Raw genomic sequence first — 20,840 nt, 5'->3', positions numbered from 1 at the left:
TAACTATTCTGTACAAAGGAAGAAGCTGAGCACATCATGTCTCAGAAAGCAAAACACTTCTGACGGGCATCCAAGTCAAATCACTTGGAAAGATCAACTTGTGGCTGAAGCACAAGACGAGGGAGGGCTGAGCTCTGCTCCCAGAAGTTCTGCTCTGTACTTGGTGTGTGACCTCCAGCAAGTCACAAATTTTCTGTTCCTGTTTCCTCTCTGGTGAAAATGATGACGATGATCATGCCTGTTCTCAGCAGAATTATGACTACTCATTAAATTACATTTCCAAGTGTTTCTCATTCTCTGCAGCAAATACGCTGCAAATAGCACTGCCTTGCCGCTACCCTGCCATATTATCCACTCTAAACTAACACAAGTGCAACAGACAAACTTCAGCCCTACTACATTTACTCTCACATTTGTTCCGTCAGAAAACACACCCTTTTAAGTAACTATTGTTCAAATCAGCCAGGCAATGGAGAACCTGAAAGGCTGGCTGGGAGCAGCACGTCTCCATGCTTGCCTTGCTTACACGTTCTTGACTTGCAGACTCTGCTTAGTGTTGCACACAGGATTTAAGATTAAAGGGCTTTCTGACAGTGTGGCTTATTTTATGTCAACTGACAAGACAACTTTCCTGAAGCCCCCTACTCTTTATACTGCTACTTGCACAGAGCACTGACCATGGAAAGTTGCACCATGCGCAACCTCTTAGAGACTCAGAATTAAGCACGTGCTGAATGAAGTGGAAAGATGTTAACATCACCCTCAAACACAAGTTCCCTGTTCTTGCACCATGTGAAAGGCTATGAACTGAGAGGTGAGAAATAATGAGGAGTGTCTCTACATCTGGGTATGTGAAATATGCTAGGAGCTATAGAATGGAAATCTGAATTTCCAAGGTTTGTTCAAGAGCTGGGCAGGTTCCAGGCAATGAGGAGATTCTAAGGGTAACAACTGCCCTAAACCCAAATGGCTCCGGTAGGAAGAATATATGTAATGCTAGCAACCTGAAGCAAAGGTACAAAGAACACTGAGGTCTCCTCATCAGGCTGTATTTGATCACATTCCTGAACATCAGGGGAGAAGAAACCAAGAGAAATACACAGGGTACTGAGTAATGGGACACACCACCTGAAAGCTATGATGTAAAAGTCACTTTGCAAACACGTGGGGCTCATTCATATACGTATGGAAAGCAGCAATTTAAGAGAAGCTTAAGCAGCAAGGGTGGACAGAATGAAACATATGTTTTACAGGGGAAAAAAAGGCCTGTGTGGTTTTAGGCAACATATTTAGGATCAGAGATTCAGACGAAAGGCTCTCAGGACTATGTGGTCAGACATTAAATTGTAAGCTGTAGACAGCAGAGGTTTTTTTTTTGTTTTGGTTTTTAATCTTTATCTTTTTTTTTTTCCCCTTGAAGCTGCACCTTGCTCTCAGGGAACACAGCCATAGCCCAGTTATAGCACTGCATTCAGGGAAGCACTTAAAATGACACAACTAATCAAGAATAATGGGAGGCAGAGATATACTAGAAGTTCAAATGAAAGAAATGCAAACAGTGGCAAGGCTGCCAAACACTGATTAATGAAGGAAATAAAGTGCCTGTAGCATGGGACTTGCAAACAGTCTGTGAGCCTAGAAGGGTTTAAATAACCCAAAGGGAATGAAATAATTTTTGGGCTGTGTAATAAGAAAAAGCAAAGCAAGATACTGAAAATTTAAATCACTGAAGGAAACCTAATGAAAGTCACTCACAAGGCTCGGGAAAAGCTGACTGTAGAAAATGGTCTTTCTGAAAGCAGGGGAAGGCCAATGACAATCTCAGCTGTAAAACATACTGACCACTGCATTGCATGAAGCTGCAAAGAGAGGATGCTCTGTTTGTAAACAAACACTGAGCCAAACCTTGCTCAGAACTTTTCCCTTGAACAGAAAGGGCTGCCCCTTTGGGGCAGTTGACCTGGGACTGAGGTTTGGTCCCCAGCTCTCTCATGGACAGCACATGAAGCTCCAAGCAAGTCACGTAGTTGGGCTGGGCCTCAGTTTTCCACCTGTGGACCTGATGTCCTCCTGGGGCCGCCAGGTGTTACACGCAGGATGGCAAGGTGGTCAGAACACAAGGGGAAAGGCTGAAATCTATAGCTGGGCTGCGAGGATTGTATGTGCTCATCCCGTGTCTGAGGGACAAGTGTGCCCACGTTCTCTGGAATAAATCCGTTCAGTAGGGTGGAGGCTGCCGTATTTTCATTCTGCATGCAAATTATAACCCTCAACAACCTCATTGCAAATATTTTCTGGTTTCTAACACCCTGCCCTGGGCAGGAGCTCGCTGCTTTCTCTGCAGATCCTCTGGCTCCTGTCAGAACTTTGGGTCTGGGCTATTTTGATTTTAAAGAATCGAGAGACGTTTGGTAGACAGGGCGAACTGAAAGGAAAACCAAAGTCAAAGCCTAAACAGAGGGAAAATAAGGGAAGGGAAGCTGCTCTACTAAACCCCACTCTGGAGTGCTGGCCGTGCAAGATACCACGGCCCCGACTTCATCACCTTCTGCGAGCGACAGGCGAAGAAAACACCCTCCGACGTGAGCTGTGACACCCTCCTTCCCCTCCTCCGGCGCAGCCCTGGCAGCTCAGCCTTACCTGTTTGCCAGCAGCAGCGAGGCAAAGGAAAAGGAGCCAGCAGCCTGACGGGACGGGCATGTCTGGTGTCCGTCTCTGCCTTCTCCTGTGGCTCCTTTTCCTGCCACAGAAGAGAAACTAGATCCTTCCAGCCAAGCCCCTGCACCCCGGCAGCACAGTGAGGCACATCTGACCTAGCTACTTCTCTTTCTTCCTTTCCTTCCTCTCAGCTACACGAGGGGAAAAGAGAGATTAGAGAGGAAAAAAAACTCCAACACAACACGCCAAAAACAAAACAAAAAACAAAAAAAGGTGCCGGCTGCAGTTCCCACAGCATTTCCTCAGGCTTGACATGCAGAGTATTTTTTTCCCCCTCTTCTTGTCCCTCCCTTTCCTTTCTCCACCCCCTTTTACAAGAAGTTAGTCACCGCGGCCCGCGGCCCTCCTCCTGCCGCCCGGGACTGCCTTCCCGCGCTAGCAGGGCCATCTATCCACCTGCCTCCCACCCTCTCCGCCTTCCTTCCCTTCGCAGCCCTCCCCTTATCTAGCGCCGTCCCTCGCCGTGCATTTGCCCCACCGTCGCTGCCTTCTCCTCGTCGCCTCGGGATATTGCCTTATGCGGTTAGAGAACATTTTTGGTCTCAGCTATGCCTCGGGTGGCCTCCCAGTGAGCTCTGTGATCCATCCCGGTGCAACCACTCTTCTGCCCCCGGGTGCTGGAAAAAGTCCATCCCATTACCTAGCCCCCCTCTGCTCCCATGCAGAAGATGTGCATTGGGAGCTCTCCTGAAACACTACACACCACGCACAGCGTCAATACCTGCGACCCAGCTTGGGACAGTGCAAGGCAGCCTCTTGGACCCCTGAAAGAGTCCTTCTCAACATCGACTCAGCACCAACCACCTCGTCTGGCTAAAGAGTGGCTGCAGCTGGCAATGCTCTCAGTTTCACAAAAGGAGCAGGAATCTTCCACAGTGGGGCAGGACAGGGCAGTGCCTCTCAGCAGCACCAATTCACAGGGGCTGAGCATCCAGCAGAGTGGGCCATGCCATTACTCCATCTTCTCTGCCTCCCTGTGTTCACACGCTGCTGTGAAATAAGCTGGGATTTTGCTTTTGACTGGAGTAAATAAGGAAGTTGTTCGTTCGCTTAGGTATTCAGATTAGACCCTTGACCAAGGGGGGGTGGGGGGAGGGAAAAAAGGTTCTTTAGAAATTACTCCATGTTTGCAAACAAATGTAAACATAAAAGATGAAAGGATACAACACCACCACCCCCATCCCCCTTACCTGTGCTGCTGTGGTCTGATTTCTGCTCAGATGAGCAATTCTCATAGCCAGGGAGCACTTGTGATAGAAAGAGCTGTCAGGTTTCTCTCCTTTAGTTAGTGGGGAGGGCCTGACTGCTTTGCAAAATGAAGCTCCAACTCTTGTGGAGTTTCAAGGGGCCATAAACCCAGATCTTTTCAACCTTCTTAAAGTTCCTTTTAACACTGTGCTGGTTTTGATCATATAGAGTTAGTTTTCTTCACAGTAGCTAGCATGGGGCTATGTTTTGGAATTGTGCTGAAAACAGTGTTTATAATACAAAGACATTTTCATTATTGCCAAGCAGAGCTTGCACAAAGGCAAGACCTTTTCTGCTTCTCACACCACCCCATCAGAAAGAAGGCTGGGGGGTGCACAGAAAATGGAAGGAGACACAGTGGGGACAGCTGACCCCAATTGACCAAAGGGCTATTCCATACCATATGATGTCAGCATGCCATATGCTCTGCATATAAAGTTAGGGGAGGCTGAACACCTGCTTGGCAATGGGAAGCAGTGAATGAACTCCTTGTTTTGTTTTGCTTGCATGTGCAGCTTTTGCTTTACCAGTTAAACTCTCTTCATCTCAACCCATGAGTTTTCTCACTTACACCTTTCTGATTCTCTCACTGGGAAGGAGTGAGCGAGCAACTGTGTGATGCTTAGTGCCAGTTGGGGTTAAATGTTCTTGGCTTAGGGCCAGTGGTTGGTCCTGCTGCCCATTCACCTCAAGAAGAACTAGGGCAAGGAATATGCTGATCAGTTTTAGAAAGCTATGGAAGTTCTAATTGCAGCATCAGAACCCTGTTGATCTGCCAGAGAAGTCAGGGTTCTTCAGTGCATTTGGGCTGGATAGGCTACACCTCTAGTACTGAACAGAAACTGAGTTTGGAGTAAGGGGGGGAAGGGGTGGCTTTGTCACCTGGCTTGCCTGGTAGGCAATGTGTGCCAAGACAACTTCATCAGGGGCTTTGCATGAGGCGTGTGAAACATATGTGCCCAGCTGCTGGTTGTGGTGCCATTCTGTGTAGGTCCTGGGGGGATGCTGGTGGCATGGTAGGGCACCATCAGATGGAGGTCCTTCTGCCAGCACCATATCCACCCACAACCAAAAATTTGCAGCCCTGTTCTGGACAGGTTGTTTTAAAATGTTTGTATTTAAAGTACAAGGAAATGTTTCTTTTTAAACAGAAGTCTGCCAAGTCTCTTCCCCTTTTCACATTTAGCACAGCACTAAGGCTATGGGCAGTGTTTATTTATCAGCTGCTCTTTCTAACCATAGATTTACAGGAGCAAACTCACACTCTCATGAGAAGTTACACATACTGTGGGCTAATTCTGAAGGTGTTGATTAAAGGCTCTGAAGCCATTGAGTGAAGCCAAGTCCTGGTCAGCTCAGAGTTACTCCAGATGTTTCAATATTTTGCGTTTAGCTCCATTACTTTTGTGTTGTTGCTGATTCTGTCTGACTTTTCTTGTTCAGGCTGAAATTTCTCTCATTTTCTACCACTATGTGAAAACAGCCTCTTTTTGGAAACTCAAGACATTTTCCTCCAAGTTAGATTTGAGGTTTCTGAGCCAAAACCCACAGAAGCCACTACTGGGTGCTTTATAGTCCTAATTATGCATTGCAGTAGGTTGTTAGAAACTGGAAGGGGAGTGCTTGAAAATGCGAATGAGGGAATGTATAGGAGAAAGTGCTGTCAATGCTCTTGTATTTGTCATGTGTATCATTCTATGTAGCACAAGGAAAAACTAGAATTTTATACCCAAACTGGCTTGTCAGCTTTTTACTTTATACAGAAGGCTTTATTATTATTACTATTATTACTAGTACTACTGTTATTATCATTATTATTCACAAGGTCTTACTCCCTTTTCAAAAAATTCTTGAATAAAACCAAAATGCTTGAAATAGGAAAGTTTCAAACTTACAGTGGTATTTGGGTACCTCCTGTTTCTGCTCATCACTAGGGCATGCAAGCCTAAACTGGACTAGCCTTTGGGATGCTCTTTGTAGAGAAGAGAGATGGAAGATCACATGCAGCCATAGAGCTGTGACAAATCAAAATGCTCCCTTGGGTAGTATCAGGATCGCTTCCACGGTGAAGCCTCCCATGGTAAATAAACTGTGAGCACGTCTCATCATTTAGCAGGTCTGCAGTCAGTATGGATCTCTTCTTACCTGCTTCCTAGAGAGCAAAAAGTGCAAAGTGCATACTAAACAATATTTTAAAAGAACCTACAGCATTCAGTGTAATGCTGCAAGTGTTGTGACTGTCTGAAAATGGAACCACTTCAGAATCAATGTAAGAGTGCCTCTTTTCCAGGAGATGGGATAAGAGGCTAAGTCCCAGGTGAATCCTTGATTTTGACCCATTTCCAAAACTTTCAACCTGAAAAGCAAAGCTAATGATTAGTTTGGTGTATGCAGCAATTGATGCTGGGCATCTGAACAGCAGCTCTAGGCTTACGTTCACATCCCTCACTACTCCTTCACTTTATCCATGCTGCTGAACTCCCCTGCCCTTTACCTGCACAAGGCTCCCAGCTCCTCCCAATAGCCCATTTCACTAGGACAGAGAACTAGGAGGCTGTGTGTTAAACCTAGGTCACTGAAACAATGCAAAGGAAACCTGTGCAGAACAGTAAAAGGCACATGGTTGCACCCCAGCGTACCTGTTCATAATGTGCAGGAAGGCTGTGAAGGTGCTTCTGTTCACCTGTCTCTCACATTCTGTTGGAAGAATGAGGGATAAGATAAAGGTCTTTACTGGATCAAGATCAAGGTTTTTCTTCCACTAGATGTCATAAAGCTTGGTTGGGGTTTTGGACTCTGAACTGAATGCAAGCTTTGTAAATACAAACATTTGTCTCTCAGCAGGTGAGGGAGAAGCCCAAAGCATGTGCAGAGTTAGAGCTCCAGGAGTGCCCTCTAAATTAGGGGGATGCCTTGGGGGGCAGGTAGCTTGCAGTGCACTTTATAGAGTGTCAGCAAGCCATGTACAGAGTCCATTATGGGGCAAGGGAGAAAGGCGGCTGCCTCATCACTTGCTACAAGGAGAGGGCCCTGTTGGATCATCCACTATGTGGAGCTTCCTATGCTGAAAGATAAAAAAAAGGCAGAAAAATATTTGTGCCTTTCTAGAACAGGCTGCTCTAATTTCAGTCGAGGTCTCTAGCTATTACAATTAATCCATTAAAAAGAAATCTTTTTACTTACCTTAAAAAAAAAGTTACTACACAAAATGGTGCCAGCAATGTAAAACTGCTTCCTTCCTGTGAAATGCAACTTCCCATAGCAGTCTTTGCCCAATCTCTTTGAGATTTTCAAGTACGAAAGTATTTTTAATGACAGAGCAATTATTATCAAGCTGGCCAGCAGGACAAGGGTGATCCTCCTCCTCTACTCTGCTCCTATGAGACCCCACCTGCAGCACTGTATCCTGTTCTGGTGACCCCAGCATAAGAGGGATACTGAACTGCTGGAGCTGCTCCAGAGAAAGGCCATAAAGATGCTCAGAAGTCTGGAGCACCTCCCCTGAGGGAATACACTGCAAGAGTTGGGGCTGTTCAGCCTACAGAAAAGAAGGCTCTGGGGAGACCTTATAGTGGCCTTCCAGTACCTGAAGGGGGCCTACAAGAAAGCTGTGAAGAAATTTTTTACAGGGGCTTGTAATGATAGGATGAGAGGCAAGGCCTTGAGGAGGGGAGACTCAGAGCAGGTATTAGGAAGAAATTCTTTACAGTGAGGGTGGTGAGACACTGGAACAGGCTGCCCAGGGAGGACATGGGTGTCTCCTTCCTTGAGGTGTTCAAGACCAGTTTGGATGAGGCCTTTAGCAACCTGGTCTAGTGGAAGGTGTCCCTGCCCATGGCATGGGTGTTGGAACTAGATTATCTTTAAGGTCCCTTCCAACCCAACCCACTCTATCAATCTATGGATAATAAAGCTTTTTAGTCACACTGGTCTGCTTTACACAGCTCATCTTTTATAATCCCACAAAACTGCAGAAGTCCTGAATGTCAAAACCCTGAAGTCTGCAGTACTCAAAAGAAAAAAAGCTCCCAAGCAGCCATCATTAATACATCCAATAATTGACATCTGTGCAAGCACACACAACCACTGTACCTGCAATAATGATACCTGCATACTTCTAGAAAGAAATACAAAGTTGTGGTGAATTTTTAACTTTAAATACTTGATGGTGCTTGTAAGAGATACCAGCCTGGTGACTTCTAAGACTTAGGACATGTTTTGGGTTAAGGTGTGGGAGTCACTAGACTGGGTTTATTCCCTCCCCTTTCCTGCTTGTACTGGCAGGTGGGGGGGCAGGTCCAGGGTCTGTCTTTCCCTTGCTTCCTGCCTTCACGTCTAGAGCTGCCTTGCCTGAGAGAGCTGCTGACCATGTGGGTCAGGACTGATCTGTGTATATATATCCTCCCTTATTTTCTCTGTGTATTTCTTCTTCCTTAATACCTGTTATTTCTAGTTAAAATTACCTTTTTAACTTCCAATTCCATGTAAGTGGTTTGTCTAACCCTTTTCTTTCCCCTGTCTATTTTTCCCTGTTGGGGAAGAGGGAAGGGGAAGGGAAGAGTAATCTAAAATCTGTCCTGGGAGGTTTTGCCCTGGAGTCTTTAAATGGCGACAAGTCATATATCCATCCTTAGGGCAAGAGCAATACTGGCATGAAGCTTGTCTCTCTTGCCTGCAGAGGAAAATTCGAGGCTGGCAAACACCCACCAACCCTTCCTCAAGTGGACTGAGATGTTAGAAACACTGTGCAAGAGCCCATTATCAGTTCTGCAGCGTCACCCTCTTATCAGCGCATGGAATGATCTTGAATGTCTTTGAAAACTCTGCTGAATGACTCAGACTTGGCTCAATAGAGTGCATTCATCCCTTAGCAAAGGATCAAATCTAAATAACACCTTATTGCCTATTAAACATGACAGCTGCTTCTTCCTTCTTCCCACTTCCTGATCCCCTTGCAGCGTATTTAAAGGGAAGGTGTAACAGGCCCGGGCAAGATGCCACATGGGATCCTACAAAGCACATGTTGCAGCTGCTCTGACTTGAGGACTCCGTCATACTACCTCAGCTGCAAGCCAGGCTGAAGAAGTTTCCCCTTTCTGGGGAATGGGAAAAACCTCAATTGAAGTGTAAGGCAAAAAGCAACAGCACAAGACCTCAAACAAAATCATTCTAGGCCCTAGTGAGGAACATGTGCAATACCGTACTGTGAAAGGAACTGGGCAGACTACCAGCATGGTGTTGGCTCTTGACATCGATTTGTGAGTTACCTTTTCAAGTTACTGACTTACACAGTAGAACTACTCATGTTCCATGTTTCTAGGGACTTGAACTCTTCAGGCTAAAGAAGCTTTTCACTACACTGGAAGTATGATGGAAGTTCAAGCTCAGTGCAGATACCTCCAAAGAAACAGGCTATTTACCACCAACTTGCCTGTGTGTTATAAACCATACAAACCCAGAATCCTTTCTTACAACCTACCTGTAAGCATGAAACCTGACCAGCATTAAACCTAAAGGCAGAACACTTTAGAAACAGCTTTGCTGGAAAATAATCACTCATTTCTGGTTACTCAGAACCTGATTAGCCTACTTACTCAACAGCCCTTCTCTATATCAACCCATTTTATAAGCTACAACAAATTAGCTAATTATCTGCATGTGTTTGCTAGAAAGGCTAGCCAAGTGCAGCCAGTAAACATCAAACTGGTTTCCTTGAAGCCTTGTTGCCCAGTGCCACACTGCAACCCTGTAATTCAGCAGCATTTTCATCTGATGCAAGATTCTGTGATTCCAGCCTGGATCAATGCCACGCCAACCAGCATATTAATGATTTCCTACCTTGTGAAGCTTTGCTGGTACTTCATGGTCACTTAAACATCAACAACAGCAAGTTTCACATGGGAAATTACTTAGAACATTTGGAATGGATGATAATCACCTTTACAAACTGTACTACAATGTAGAATCATTCAGGCCTGGAACAAAAAATGCCATTAACATTGTCACAGGAGACAGAGCAGAAATATTCCACACTTCTGCTTTTTCTGCATCATTTTGAATCATCATCCATACATAGCAATGAATTCCCGCTAAATATGACAAAAACTCCTTGTTCTCACAACAGATCTTTCCATGGATAATTTGTATCTTTCAATCTGCACATTTTTAATTTGCAAGCATCAGCTTCCTCATTTTCTCTATCCACTAATCCATTCCAATCCTGCTGTCTCGGTTTAGAGCTGAAACAGCTCTGGATTGAGGACAGAATGAATTTACCCCAAAGGAGTAAATAACTACACTTGCACAGAATTGGAGGTTAAATAAAAATACTATTTACAAAAATAAATACAAGTATAAAAGGCATTCAGGGAAAAAAGAGAGGTATCTACACAGTCATGATCAGCTCAGGTCTGGCTCTCCAGCTGAGCCCACCAAGCCTCAACCAGTCAACTCTTCCCCCCCCAACACTACACCTCACTTCCCCCCACTGAGGCAGGCCCACCAAGCCTCATGTTAGGCCTGAATGCCCCCTCCACAAGCTGGCACTACTATGCCTCAGCTGCACAACAAGAAAATAGCTTTCCAACAAGTCCACTCTCCCACACAAGCCAAAGAGATAGCAGCAGCTGCTACATGCCTGGAGCAGAGAGGAGAGAAAGAGCTGTCTGGGAGGCCTCCTTATATAATGAGATGCAGCATTATGGGATGGAATAACAAATTACTGTGATTATTAGAAAACCTCCAAACATAAATCCAAAACATAAACATTTTAAGACAACCACTAGGGGATTCTCTGTTTTCCATGCTTTTCCACGCAGCTGTTGTCTTTTCATGAAGCATTTTTTCCCCCCAAAGGTTTACTTGTTTGTATAACAACAGCAGGGGGGGAAAAAAGTTAAAATATTCTGGTAATTCTTTAGAGATTACTCACTTTTCTTTCTGTCCTGGGTTCAACGAGGGTAGGGTTAAGTTTTTGGGTTGTTTGGTTTTGTATTTTTGGTCACCCCACTCCCCCCCTTTTTTTTTTTTTCCCTTCACAAGAAGCTGAGAAAAACTGGAGACTCACATAATGTCAGGGATTGGAAGGGACCTCAAAAGATCATCTAGTCCAACCCCCCAACTAAAGCCAAGCCAGCTAGCCAATGGGCATTTGATACTATAGTGACATCAGGCCCACTACATACAAGGGAAGGGGCCAAAGTGGGTACCTTGAGCAGGTGACTGTGGTGTGGTGGGAGCAGGCCAGGCCACTGTGGTCAGTGCTGCATTTTGTATCACTCTCTTCACAGACTATTTCATCAGTATTCCTTCTTCCTGATTGTTTTTATCTCTTTCTGCTGTTCTGTCCTATCTCAACTAACCAGCTTTTGCTTTTTTCTTCCCATTTTCCTTCCTGTCCCAGCAGGGGAAAGAAGTGTGGGAGCTGGCAGTGGTGGGAGCAGCTGCGTGGGGCTTGGTTGCCGGCTGGACCTGAACCACACCACCTTCCATCTCCTGAATGCTAGTGCCATAGCTAGGAAGAAAAAGTAAAACAACCCCAGTCAGAACAATTAGACATCTCAAAAATTTATCACATTTGGTAAACACTTAAAAGACCTTCTGCAATTGACATCTAGGAACAGAGACCTGAAATTTAGGAGACAAAATTATTGAACACATCCTGCCTAAGAGTTGTTGCCTATACAGATATTTTCTTTTTCACCTTAGAAGTTACTGGGTCAGGATTCTCAAATTCCTTCTTGGCTCAACTGGTGTGAAGTAAATTGCTGACTAAACACTGCAAGGAGTTTGAGAGACTGAACCTAGCTGGGCAAAGATGCTACATTTATATTAACAGAGTCTCATCCCACAGTCATCCAGCTAAATTGCTGTCAGATTTTTGCCTTGTGCCAATTAGCAGGTTTCCAAACACTGGCTGAACTTCAGTGTGGGTTAGGAGCCACTTTCACAGGCAGCCTGCAGGCAGCTGCCCTGCTTTGGTAAGTAGGAGTTTAACCATAAACAAGTCATTTTGGTCTCATGACTACAGAGCTATCTCTGCAACTACTGGAAAAGAGACAGAGGAAAAAAGTAAATTAAAACAAACCTGTGGCATGGGAAAGAAAGAGACCCTGCATGAAAATGCCAATAAAAGCCACATGACTAGAAGCCAAAGTGAAAAAGGCACACTGAGATGGGAAATCTAACAAGTTCAGTCTCCCATCTGCTATGTGGGGAAAAAAAAAGGTTAAGGCTGAAGAATTTCTGTGCATCAGACCTCTCCCCTGTAACAGCTAGTTTGGTGCAATAACCTGTTTTGGAGAAGAGTAGAAGTAATGAGACAAGGCAGGTATAGAAAACATTTTATTGACAACGGAACAATAGAGAGGAATGTCACCACTTCCCATTCCTCAGGAATGTCTCCAGGAATTTCACAGTCAGTCTGCTAAAAGTATACTTTCATGGCAACAAGCAACACGAAGGCATGGAGCTGTCTGTAATCTCAAGAAAAAGGTTTCATCAGTGCAGTGTAAAGGGACCGACAGTGCAGGTGTGCAGCAGGCGCTGTCACAACACAAACATGGCAGGCAACTATAGGCAGAGCCAACAGGCGGAAACATGAAGCAGTTAAAGTCTCAAATTATCTCCATTATTTCCATCTAAGGACAACACCCAAAGTGCTACTTCTGTCCCTATTCTCTTTCAGAAAAGAATTCCTTCTTCTCTCTCTCTTGGGGATTCCCTTGTCCTCAGAGATGTTAGTAATGACACCTGAATGGTACCATCTCAGAGAATGCCTGAGCTTTTGTGTTTTGCTACCTCATACCAGTTCATGCATGCACTTGAGTTTACTTTAGGAAGCTTACACTGACATAAAGAAGGGGGCAGAAAAAGTGCTGCACAAGAATAAATGTATTTAAGTTGTTAATGCTTCCTTGCTATCAAAACTAACTGGTAGTTGTTGAAGGTACTCCTTGTATGCAGCCCACTTAACATGTAAAAACACCTGCATGTCAAGCTCTCTTAACATCATTTCAAATACTCTGAAATAAAATTTGAGCCAAGATTCAATCTGAACAGCAAAAGAGATTAATTTTAGTTTTCATCTTAACATTATTTCAAATACTCTGAAATGAATATTGAGCTGAGATTCAATCTAAACAGCACAACAACTTCATTTTAGCTTTCACAGTACACAGAACTGCATACTGACTGCAAGATGAAAGCACTTTCTCCTGCATAACTTTCCTCTGCCTGCAGAACTGTACTGGGACCCCTGTATAGTAGCTTATACATTTGTCCACATTAAGTAATTTATTAGGTTTTTTTTCTTTACTTAGTGGATGTGCCTCTGGATGTACAGACTGGTTGTTAAAGTGCTTCAAAAGAAAACAAAAAACCCAACAAAAGGAAACATACCTCAAAACCCAAAACCAAACCGAAACAAACCCCACAAGAGATGTGAGAATTTTATCTGAAGGACTTTGTACAGCATTTACAATGTCAGCATAAAGCATCTGAAACATGAGCATTTCTCGCAGACTGATAACAGTGCAACCAGTCTCATACATTAGATACTGCAGTTCCTCTGGATTCAAGATGCACAATGCTTATAAAAACAACCCTAGAAGCACAGACAAATGCTGGTGGCTCTTCCTCCTCTTTTTAGAAACATAATAAAAAAAATCTGCATTACTCTTCCATAATTTAAATACATAAGTAATCTCCACTTTTATTACCTCATAACAATGACTTCAAATTTACATTAGTTTAAGTACCGTGATAATAGCTCCATGTATAGTACAGAGATTTGCTGATATCCTGTCAGACAATTAAAAAAAGCCAGAACAAAACCCCAAACAACCAATCCTTCCACTATATATATATATATATATAAAAAAATGATGCTGGAAAGACAAGAACACAGAACAGGGACTTGGTACAGACTATGATCTCAGTTTTATACCACCCACAGTTAACCCCAAATCAACAGATACACAGCGATATTCAAAAGCAGTGCAAATATCTTTGGAGGTTAGAATAGAATTATACTACAAGAACGTAAGACAGAAGAAATTAAAAGGCAAGTAATTCAAGTACAGGAACCAGTCTCTGTGAGGTCCACCTTAGTGTTAGCTGTGAGTTCCTTTCCCTGTCTTACTTCTTCCTCTGAAAGACATTTGCCAGCATCGCTCCTGATGTAGTCAGCTGCCCCATTTTGTTCAAAAACTTGGTCTTTGTGTCTTCGCTCACAAGGCTTGCTGCAATCGATATGGAGCTAGGAAAGGAAAACATTTAGTGACAAGACTACAAAGAAAAAAGAACACCGTGCTGCTATTTAGTAAGCATCCACATGACCTTTGCAGTTTAGAAGTTTCAAGGTCACAAAAGACCAGTGCACCAAGAAGAACCAAAAAGTCATCAGCAGCAAGCACAAGTAGACACTGTTAAACGAATGGTCATGCCCTCATGGCTCCAGTGAGAAGCTGTAAACTATTTTTGTGCACATTGCTTTTTACTACTGTGAGAAGTCACCACAGCAGTGTTTGCTACCTATTTGAAATCTGCTCTAGTGACGGATACCTCTGTGAAAGACTGGCTTTATCTCTGCACTTGAAATGTCAGTCTTATTCAATCTAAGGGCAACAGTACTAATTCAGACCAAGCACCTATCCAGCCCAAGTATCCTGCCTCCAACAATGACCATGAGCAGATGTATAGTTTAATAAAAGCTCTCTTACATTTCTGAACTCTGAGTTCTGAACTGAATGGTTCTGAACATAATTCTCTTATATTTCTGAATATTTCCATCTGAGGAACATTTAAAGTTGGTGTGGACTGTCAGTCTACTAACTACCAAAGAATCTCTGTTTGACAGTACTTGTTCAGCTTTGCTCCAATCCCTTTGCAAATTCCTTGTAAATCTCATCCTGAGACATTGAGTCCTACTAGGTCTAACCCTTGCTTTTGGTTGTGAATGTGACTCCTACTACTACTGCTCGAGCATTCCTGCATCATATGCACCAGAGAGGAAAATGGAGAGTCTACAGTTTTCCCACAGACTGGACTGGAATGAACAACCCAATCAATACTGAACCTACAAGATGCTACAACTTCAAACAACATAGAATCATAGAATTGTTTGTGTTGGAAGAGATTGCTGAAGGTCATCTAGTCCAACCCCCCCGCAAGCATGCAGGGACATCCTCCATTAGATAAGGTTGCCCAGAGCCCTGTTGAGCCTGACCTTAGATATCTCCAAGGATGGGGCCTCAACTACCTCCCTGGACAACCTGTTCCAGTGTTCCACTATACTAGATGTTACAAAATTAACCCAATTCTGCAAAACTAGTTTATTAACTAACTAATTAAATTTATAACACATCAGTGAGCTCAACTTCAGATACATGCAACTGTTCTGCATAGAAGTAAACTGTCTCAAGATGGAGTGCAAGAAGGCCAATGTATGATAAGCAGGAATATTAGTAATGATGCCATTATTTCCTATGTTTGTAGTTAAAATGGCAAACATTTTTCAACATTAGACTGGTTGTTTATGTTTCAAGCCAGGAATACGCCTGTGGATTAAGTCAAATGAACCTGTTGTGTTCTGTGAATAGCTAATATGTTAATGAAATAACTATTTCCTAATGAAAACAGCCATTCAACTTGAATACACACAGTCCCTAGCACATAATATTGCCACATGAACAGGAAAAAGTGAAGAAGGTGACTGACAGTGCATTCTTCAGATCTTAAAGTTTCTATGTTTCTTTTCCCTTAGACAAGATTTCTCCATGACCAGACAGAGCAGAGATACACTATGGACTGTGATTCATTGTAAAGCATGGCCTTTTTTAATTATTCTTGTACACCTTTCTGAAGTCATTCTCAAAGTACCAGTTGCTTCCTAGATTTTGCCTGAGCTCTTTCAAGAAGTAAATTCTATCAGTTTGTTACAGATAAGGAAGCATGACATAAACAAGTCTCAGTAATTGTCTTGATTCTCATGGCAAGGTATCAGAACTGAACATGGATTCTTTTTTCAGATACTTACTATTCTCAAACTTCCTGGCAACAGTGCTAAGGATTTATTAAGTTGTATAATAGCCCATGAGAAGTTTTTCTGCTGGTATGCCATTCCAAGCAACAAGCAGGCTTAGCTTGCCACCTCTACCACATGAGGTGAATTGATGTACACACACCACATGTCTGATCCCTCACTGGAGAGCTGTGCATTGGTACAATGGGTGTTTCACTGAAATGTGGCATAGGTGGCTTTTCCCCAAAGCCAACATATTTACTAAAGGGTGTATTCACACAGGTAGGTTAGTTTATGCACTAGAGGAAGTCTTCTTGTGTGCACTAGTCACATGCAAGCAAAGACAGCAGCCTCCAGGATGCTGTGGTCATTACCACAACCTTTAGCCTGCAGGCTAACCCCATGAAAGAGGGTTGAAAGGTGCATGCCACACTTAAGGCACTTGCACTTAGGGCAAGCACTTCCTGCTTTCTCAGATTCAGATCAGAAATTCAATGACTGCTTTAAAAAGGATAAAAAAAATTAAGAACAAAGTATAAGCAAACAGGAATGGCATCACTATGATAGAAATAAAAGTGTGTTGTCCTTTGTTTTATACTAGAGAGGGTAACAACCACAAACTGAATTAAACATAAAACTCCTAAATTCTGCTTTCAGACACAGAATATGTCAGTGTGGGATTCCTGGTCACAAGCCTTGGACACCATTCTGGAATACACTCTGGCAGAACATTACTCTGGAGGCACAGAAAGAAAAAAAAGAGAAGTGGAAGTCTTACCCCTGCGGTTCTTGGACGGTCCTGTTTTCAACTTTCTGTTCACACTCTTTTATCATGGAGCTTAAAATAACCTAAGACACATAAGGAAGAGACATACATGACAGCTTTTCTTTTACATTACAACTTTGTTTGAACTCTACTCTGCAACTAATTCTGACATTAGCAGAACTGTTTTAAAAAGTTTCTCTGTTGTTTTTCAAGCGCATTGAAATTCCCACTATCTGATAATGCCTTGTGGCTAGAAACAACAAAACCATTCGGAGGAAGATGTTTTTGTAACTGTCACAAGGAGTTCAAGACTCTCTCCTGTTTTCCCTGGCTTTTTAAAGTAGAGCTAAAGGAAAAGCCACTTCTGTGATACACCTCCCGATCTTCCTTTTTCAAACAGTACTTTTATTTATTAGCAATTGACTTTGACATGTTCATCTGCTCTGTTTTCCCTCAGAGAGTTTTCAAATACCTTTTAACATTTCTGCCTTTGTCAACATGATGCATAAAAGAAAAAGCAAGGGAAGAAAAGAAACGGTGTGCTGGCATCCTAAGACAGCATCCTAATGGAAAGGAAGTGCTAAAACAAACTTGATATCATTTCACTGGTGTCTGCCAGCATTTCTACAGTATCAAGGCAGTTTGTTGGGGGTTTTTAAACTTTACTTTTGCATTTTCCTATCTGCCTTTGTTTTTAACTCTTTTCCTTTCCCTTTCTTCTTTTCCTTTGCTTTTCTTCTCTCCCTTCACTTTTTCTTTTCTTCCTTCCCTCCCTCCCTTTTTTCCTTTTCTCCTTTCTTCCTTTGCTTTTTCCTTTCTTCCTTCCCTCCCTTTTTCCTTTTCTCTCTTCCTTTGCTTTTTCCTTCCTTCCTTCCCTCCCTCCCTTTTTCCTTTTCTCTCTTCCTTTGCTTTTTCCTTTCTTCCTTACTTTTTTCCTTTACTGTTTACCTCTTTACTGTTTTTCTTTTCTTTAGCAATTGTAGCATTAAAGGTTGATGCAGAATATTTAAGACTAAAAGCATCCCTGCAGGGACATTTTATGTTTCTCCAGCATACCAAAAATATAGGAATGATTCCCCATAGCAGTCTTTGAAAGCAAGAGCACAGTTCATTAGCCTAAGCCCCTGCTCAGAGCAGTGCTGTTCTAACAGACTAAGACAAAAGCATTTGAAACACTTATGTCAAACAGCCAAGCGTGAAACCACAATCATTTGCATACACATGTGCACCGCAGAAATGGAAACTTTCTCTGCTCGCAGCTCAGGAGAAAGCTAAGCACTTTCTTTGAAATATTAAACTCAAAGCTACAAGTAACTAAAATTAGTAGTGTCTTTACTTATTTTTAATTCTGTTTAAGTCCTCAGTTCCTTTCTGGCTCCAAGACTCAATCAAATATGCTCTTTTGTTCTAACTCAGGGCACCTTTTGAATGGACTATGCCCTTAAACCTTAGAAGTTGCACTTTACTACTACACAAAAACAAAGTATTAGTGCTGATATCAGTTATCCCATTGGTCAACATGACAGAACAAAGAAAATCAAACTAAATCCAACTCTGCCTACTGCAGCTTTCAGATATATTCTTAGACTTCCCAAAACACAATACATCTTCCCGCTCTCTCTGAATATATAGTAGCATTGCCAGATCTCGTCCAGTGCTGCCTGCGGTAAGGAAGTGCTATTCTGCCTTTGACTGATGCTCAGTCCCTTCTGACTCAGCCCTCTGAAGTCAGATTCTTTCCTTTTACATGTGAAAGGTTCCTCAAATCCATTTACCTGCAGTTCCACATACTGAAAATCACGTAACATAATAATAGAGGAAATAAGAGAATGAGACTATAGGCTGCTAGACTGAAAATATAACTGGAAGAAGGTATTTTGTTACCATGTATAAGATCCTAGAAATCCTAGAGAATACATAGCATTCCCAGGTCACTTTTGCAAAGATAAGGAAAGTAATTACTTTTGACAAGTACAAAGCAATCCAAAGTGCAGTATTAACCTACCAAAATCAGACTTTCCTGTGTAATTTTAGTTTTTCCTCCATCACTTGATGTGTTCATATTGTCAAGGTTTTCCCAACGTGCAACTAAACTATGATTCCCATTTTCAGCTACTGACTTAGTACCTGTATTTCAGTCTCTGTCAGTGTTCATCCTCTAAGTATTTACAAAAATATTGCATAGACATATGGGGAAGATTTTCAAATTTCTCAAGGCATCATTGTCTCTTCTGCTACTTTCTGTGAGCTCCTTCTATCAAAGAAGATATTGTTAGCTCCTGTGTTGGTCCTCTCTGTTTACTATAATCTGATTTTACAATTCACAGGATAATGGAATGGTTGAGGTTTGCAGAGACCTCCAGAGGTCACCTGGTCCAGCCTCCTGCTCAAACACAGCCATCTGGAACCAGCTGCCCAGGACAGTGTCCAGATGGCTTTTGAATGTCTCCATGGACGGTGACTGCACCATGAGGAGTAGCACTCCTTAACTTTTGGTTTTAAATACCATTACAGTTCAACTTGTGTTGACACCTGCATCTCATACTCAGTTCATAAACACAGCTGCTCACCTCATGCTCTGGAGAGAGATGTTCCATGTCAGTTCGTAAACACTTGAGTCCTGGTAAAAAGTGATTGACCATTAAATCCTCTGAAATAACTAATAGCCAGGCTGTTAAGGTATTGTAAGTGTTGTCTTCTGCAATTACACAAATTTTATCAGTCTTCTCATAATGTTGTTCTACTGAACACAGGGACAAGCTACAGCAGCAAACCCAAAGAAAACAGAACAGCATTTGGCACTTCATGACTTAGAAGAAAGATCTTAAATATATTGAACTTCCTATGTGTCATCCATCCATATGATTATTCTCACTTTATTTTTTCTTTTTTAATTTACTGGTTAAGATCAAGGACTTTGCTTTTGTAGCATATAAAAAATAAGAAGTATCTATCAGTTCCACTGTATTGGTTCTGGTTGAGAGGGGACTTAATTTTGCCCACAGTAGCCCTCACAGTGCTGTGGTTCTTATTGGTAGCTATAAAGGTGTTCATAACATGGCAGTGTTTTGGCTACTGATGAGCATTACATGAGCAGCATCCAGGCTGTCTACCATTCCCCCCTGTTGTAGGTTAAGGACTAACTGTTCTACCATAGGGAGGACCAGAGAGCCCAAGGGGGTAGATGGTCCATCCCAGAGGGAGGACAGGATATCGTGATTTGTTATTCCATCCCATAGTCCTGCATCTCCCTATATAAGCAGACCTCACAGCCAGTTTGCTCTTCCTCTCGCCTCTCTCCTTTGAGAATGAGTCTGCTGCTATTGCTTGGGTTTGTGTGGGAGTGAAGGCCTTGCTGGCAAGCTGTTTGCTTGCTGTGCAGCTGAGACCTAGTAGGCCTGGCTGGGCACTAGAGGGAAGGGAGGTGGAAGACAGTCAGGCCTACTGAGGCCTTGACGAGCAGAAGGAAGGTTTGACTGTTTGAGACCTGGTGGGCCCCGCTGGAGAGCTAGGCCTGAGCTGATTGTGATTGTGTGTGTTTATGCGTGTGTGTATATATACATACATACTCACACATATATATACTTTATTTATTTTTAGAATAAACCAAACCAGGTTGGAAGAGACCTTCAAGATCATCGCGTCCAACCCATCAACCAATCCAACCCACCCAAACAACTAACCCATGGCACCAAGTACCCCATCAAGTCTCCTCCACACATATATATACACACACACATATATGTATCTCCTTTTCCCTGAACACCTTTTGTATTTTTGTATGTTTTTGTAAACAGTACTTTGATTTAACCTCCAATTCTGTGAGAGTGTTTTTTATTTTACTTCAACCAGTAGGCTGGGGGTGGGCATGAACTTGGGACAGGGCACAGCTGGGACAGGGCACAGGGCACAGCTGGGACAGGGCACAGCTGGGACAGGGCACAGCTGGTGCAAACTGACCAAAGGGATATCCCCTACTATACGACATCTGCTCAGCAATAGAAGCTAAAGGAAATGAAGAGGAGGGGCGGCATTTGTTATGATGAAGTTTGTTTTCCAAAGCAATGACCGCTGTGCTGCAGCCAT

General features: G+C 42.9%; 2 protein-coding genes across 4 annotated transcripts in view; both read right to left on the bottom strand.

The window, feature by feature from the left end:
* TNFRSF11A (TNF receptor superfamily member 11a) overlaps positions 1-3,020 on the bottom strand; it is a 32,150-nt gene extending 29,130 nt beyond the window's left edge. For both annotated transcript variants that reach the window (XM_068161008.1, XM_068161009.1), the window contains exon 1: positions 2,641-3,020. In XM_068161008.1, coding sequence (XP_068017109.1) covers positions 2,641-2,700 — 60 coding nt within the window. In that variant the 5' untranslated portion in view covers positions 2,701-3,020. The remainder of the gene's footprint in view (positions 1-2,640) is intronic.
* A 9,276-nt stretch (positions 3,021-12,296) lies between these two features.
* RELCH (RAB11 binding and LisH domain, coiled-coil and HEAT repeat containing) overlaps positions 12,297-20,840 on the bottom strand; it is a 76,344-nt gene continuing 67,800 nt past the window's right edge. For both annotated transcript variants that reach the window (XM_068161001.1, XM_068161000.1), the window contains exons 27-29: positions 19,325-19,413; positions 16,767-16,837; positions 12,297-14,224 (exon numbers count right to left, since the gene is read on the bottom strand). In XM_068161001.1, coding sequence (XP_068017102.1) covers positions 14,104-14,224; positions 16,767-16,837; positions 19,325-19,413 — 281 coding nt within the window. In that variant the 3' untranslated portion in view covers positions 12,297-14,103. The remainder of the gene's footprint in view (positions 14,225-16,766; positions 16,838-19,324; positions 19,414-20,840) is intronic.

This window comes from Melanerpes formicivorus, unplaced genomic scaffold, assembly GCF_026170545.1.
Source record: "Melanerpes formicivorus ecotype bairdi unplaced genomic scaffold, bMelFor1.0.p_v2 SCAF_55, whole genome shotgun sequence".
NCBI lineage: Eukaryota > Metazoa > Chordata > Aves > Piciformes > Picidae > Melanerpes > Melanerpes formicivorus.
Note: the sequence above shows the minus strand (reverse complement) of the source record. Positions and strands in the feature narration are given on the sequence as shown.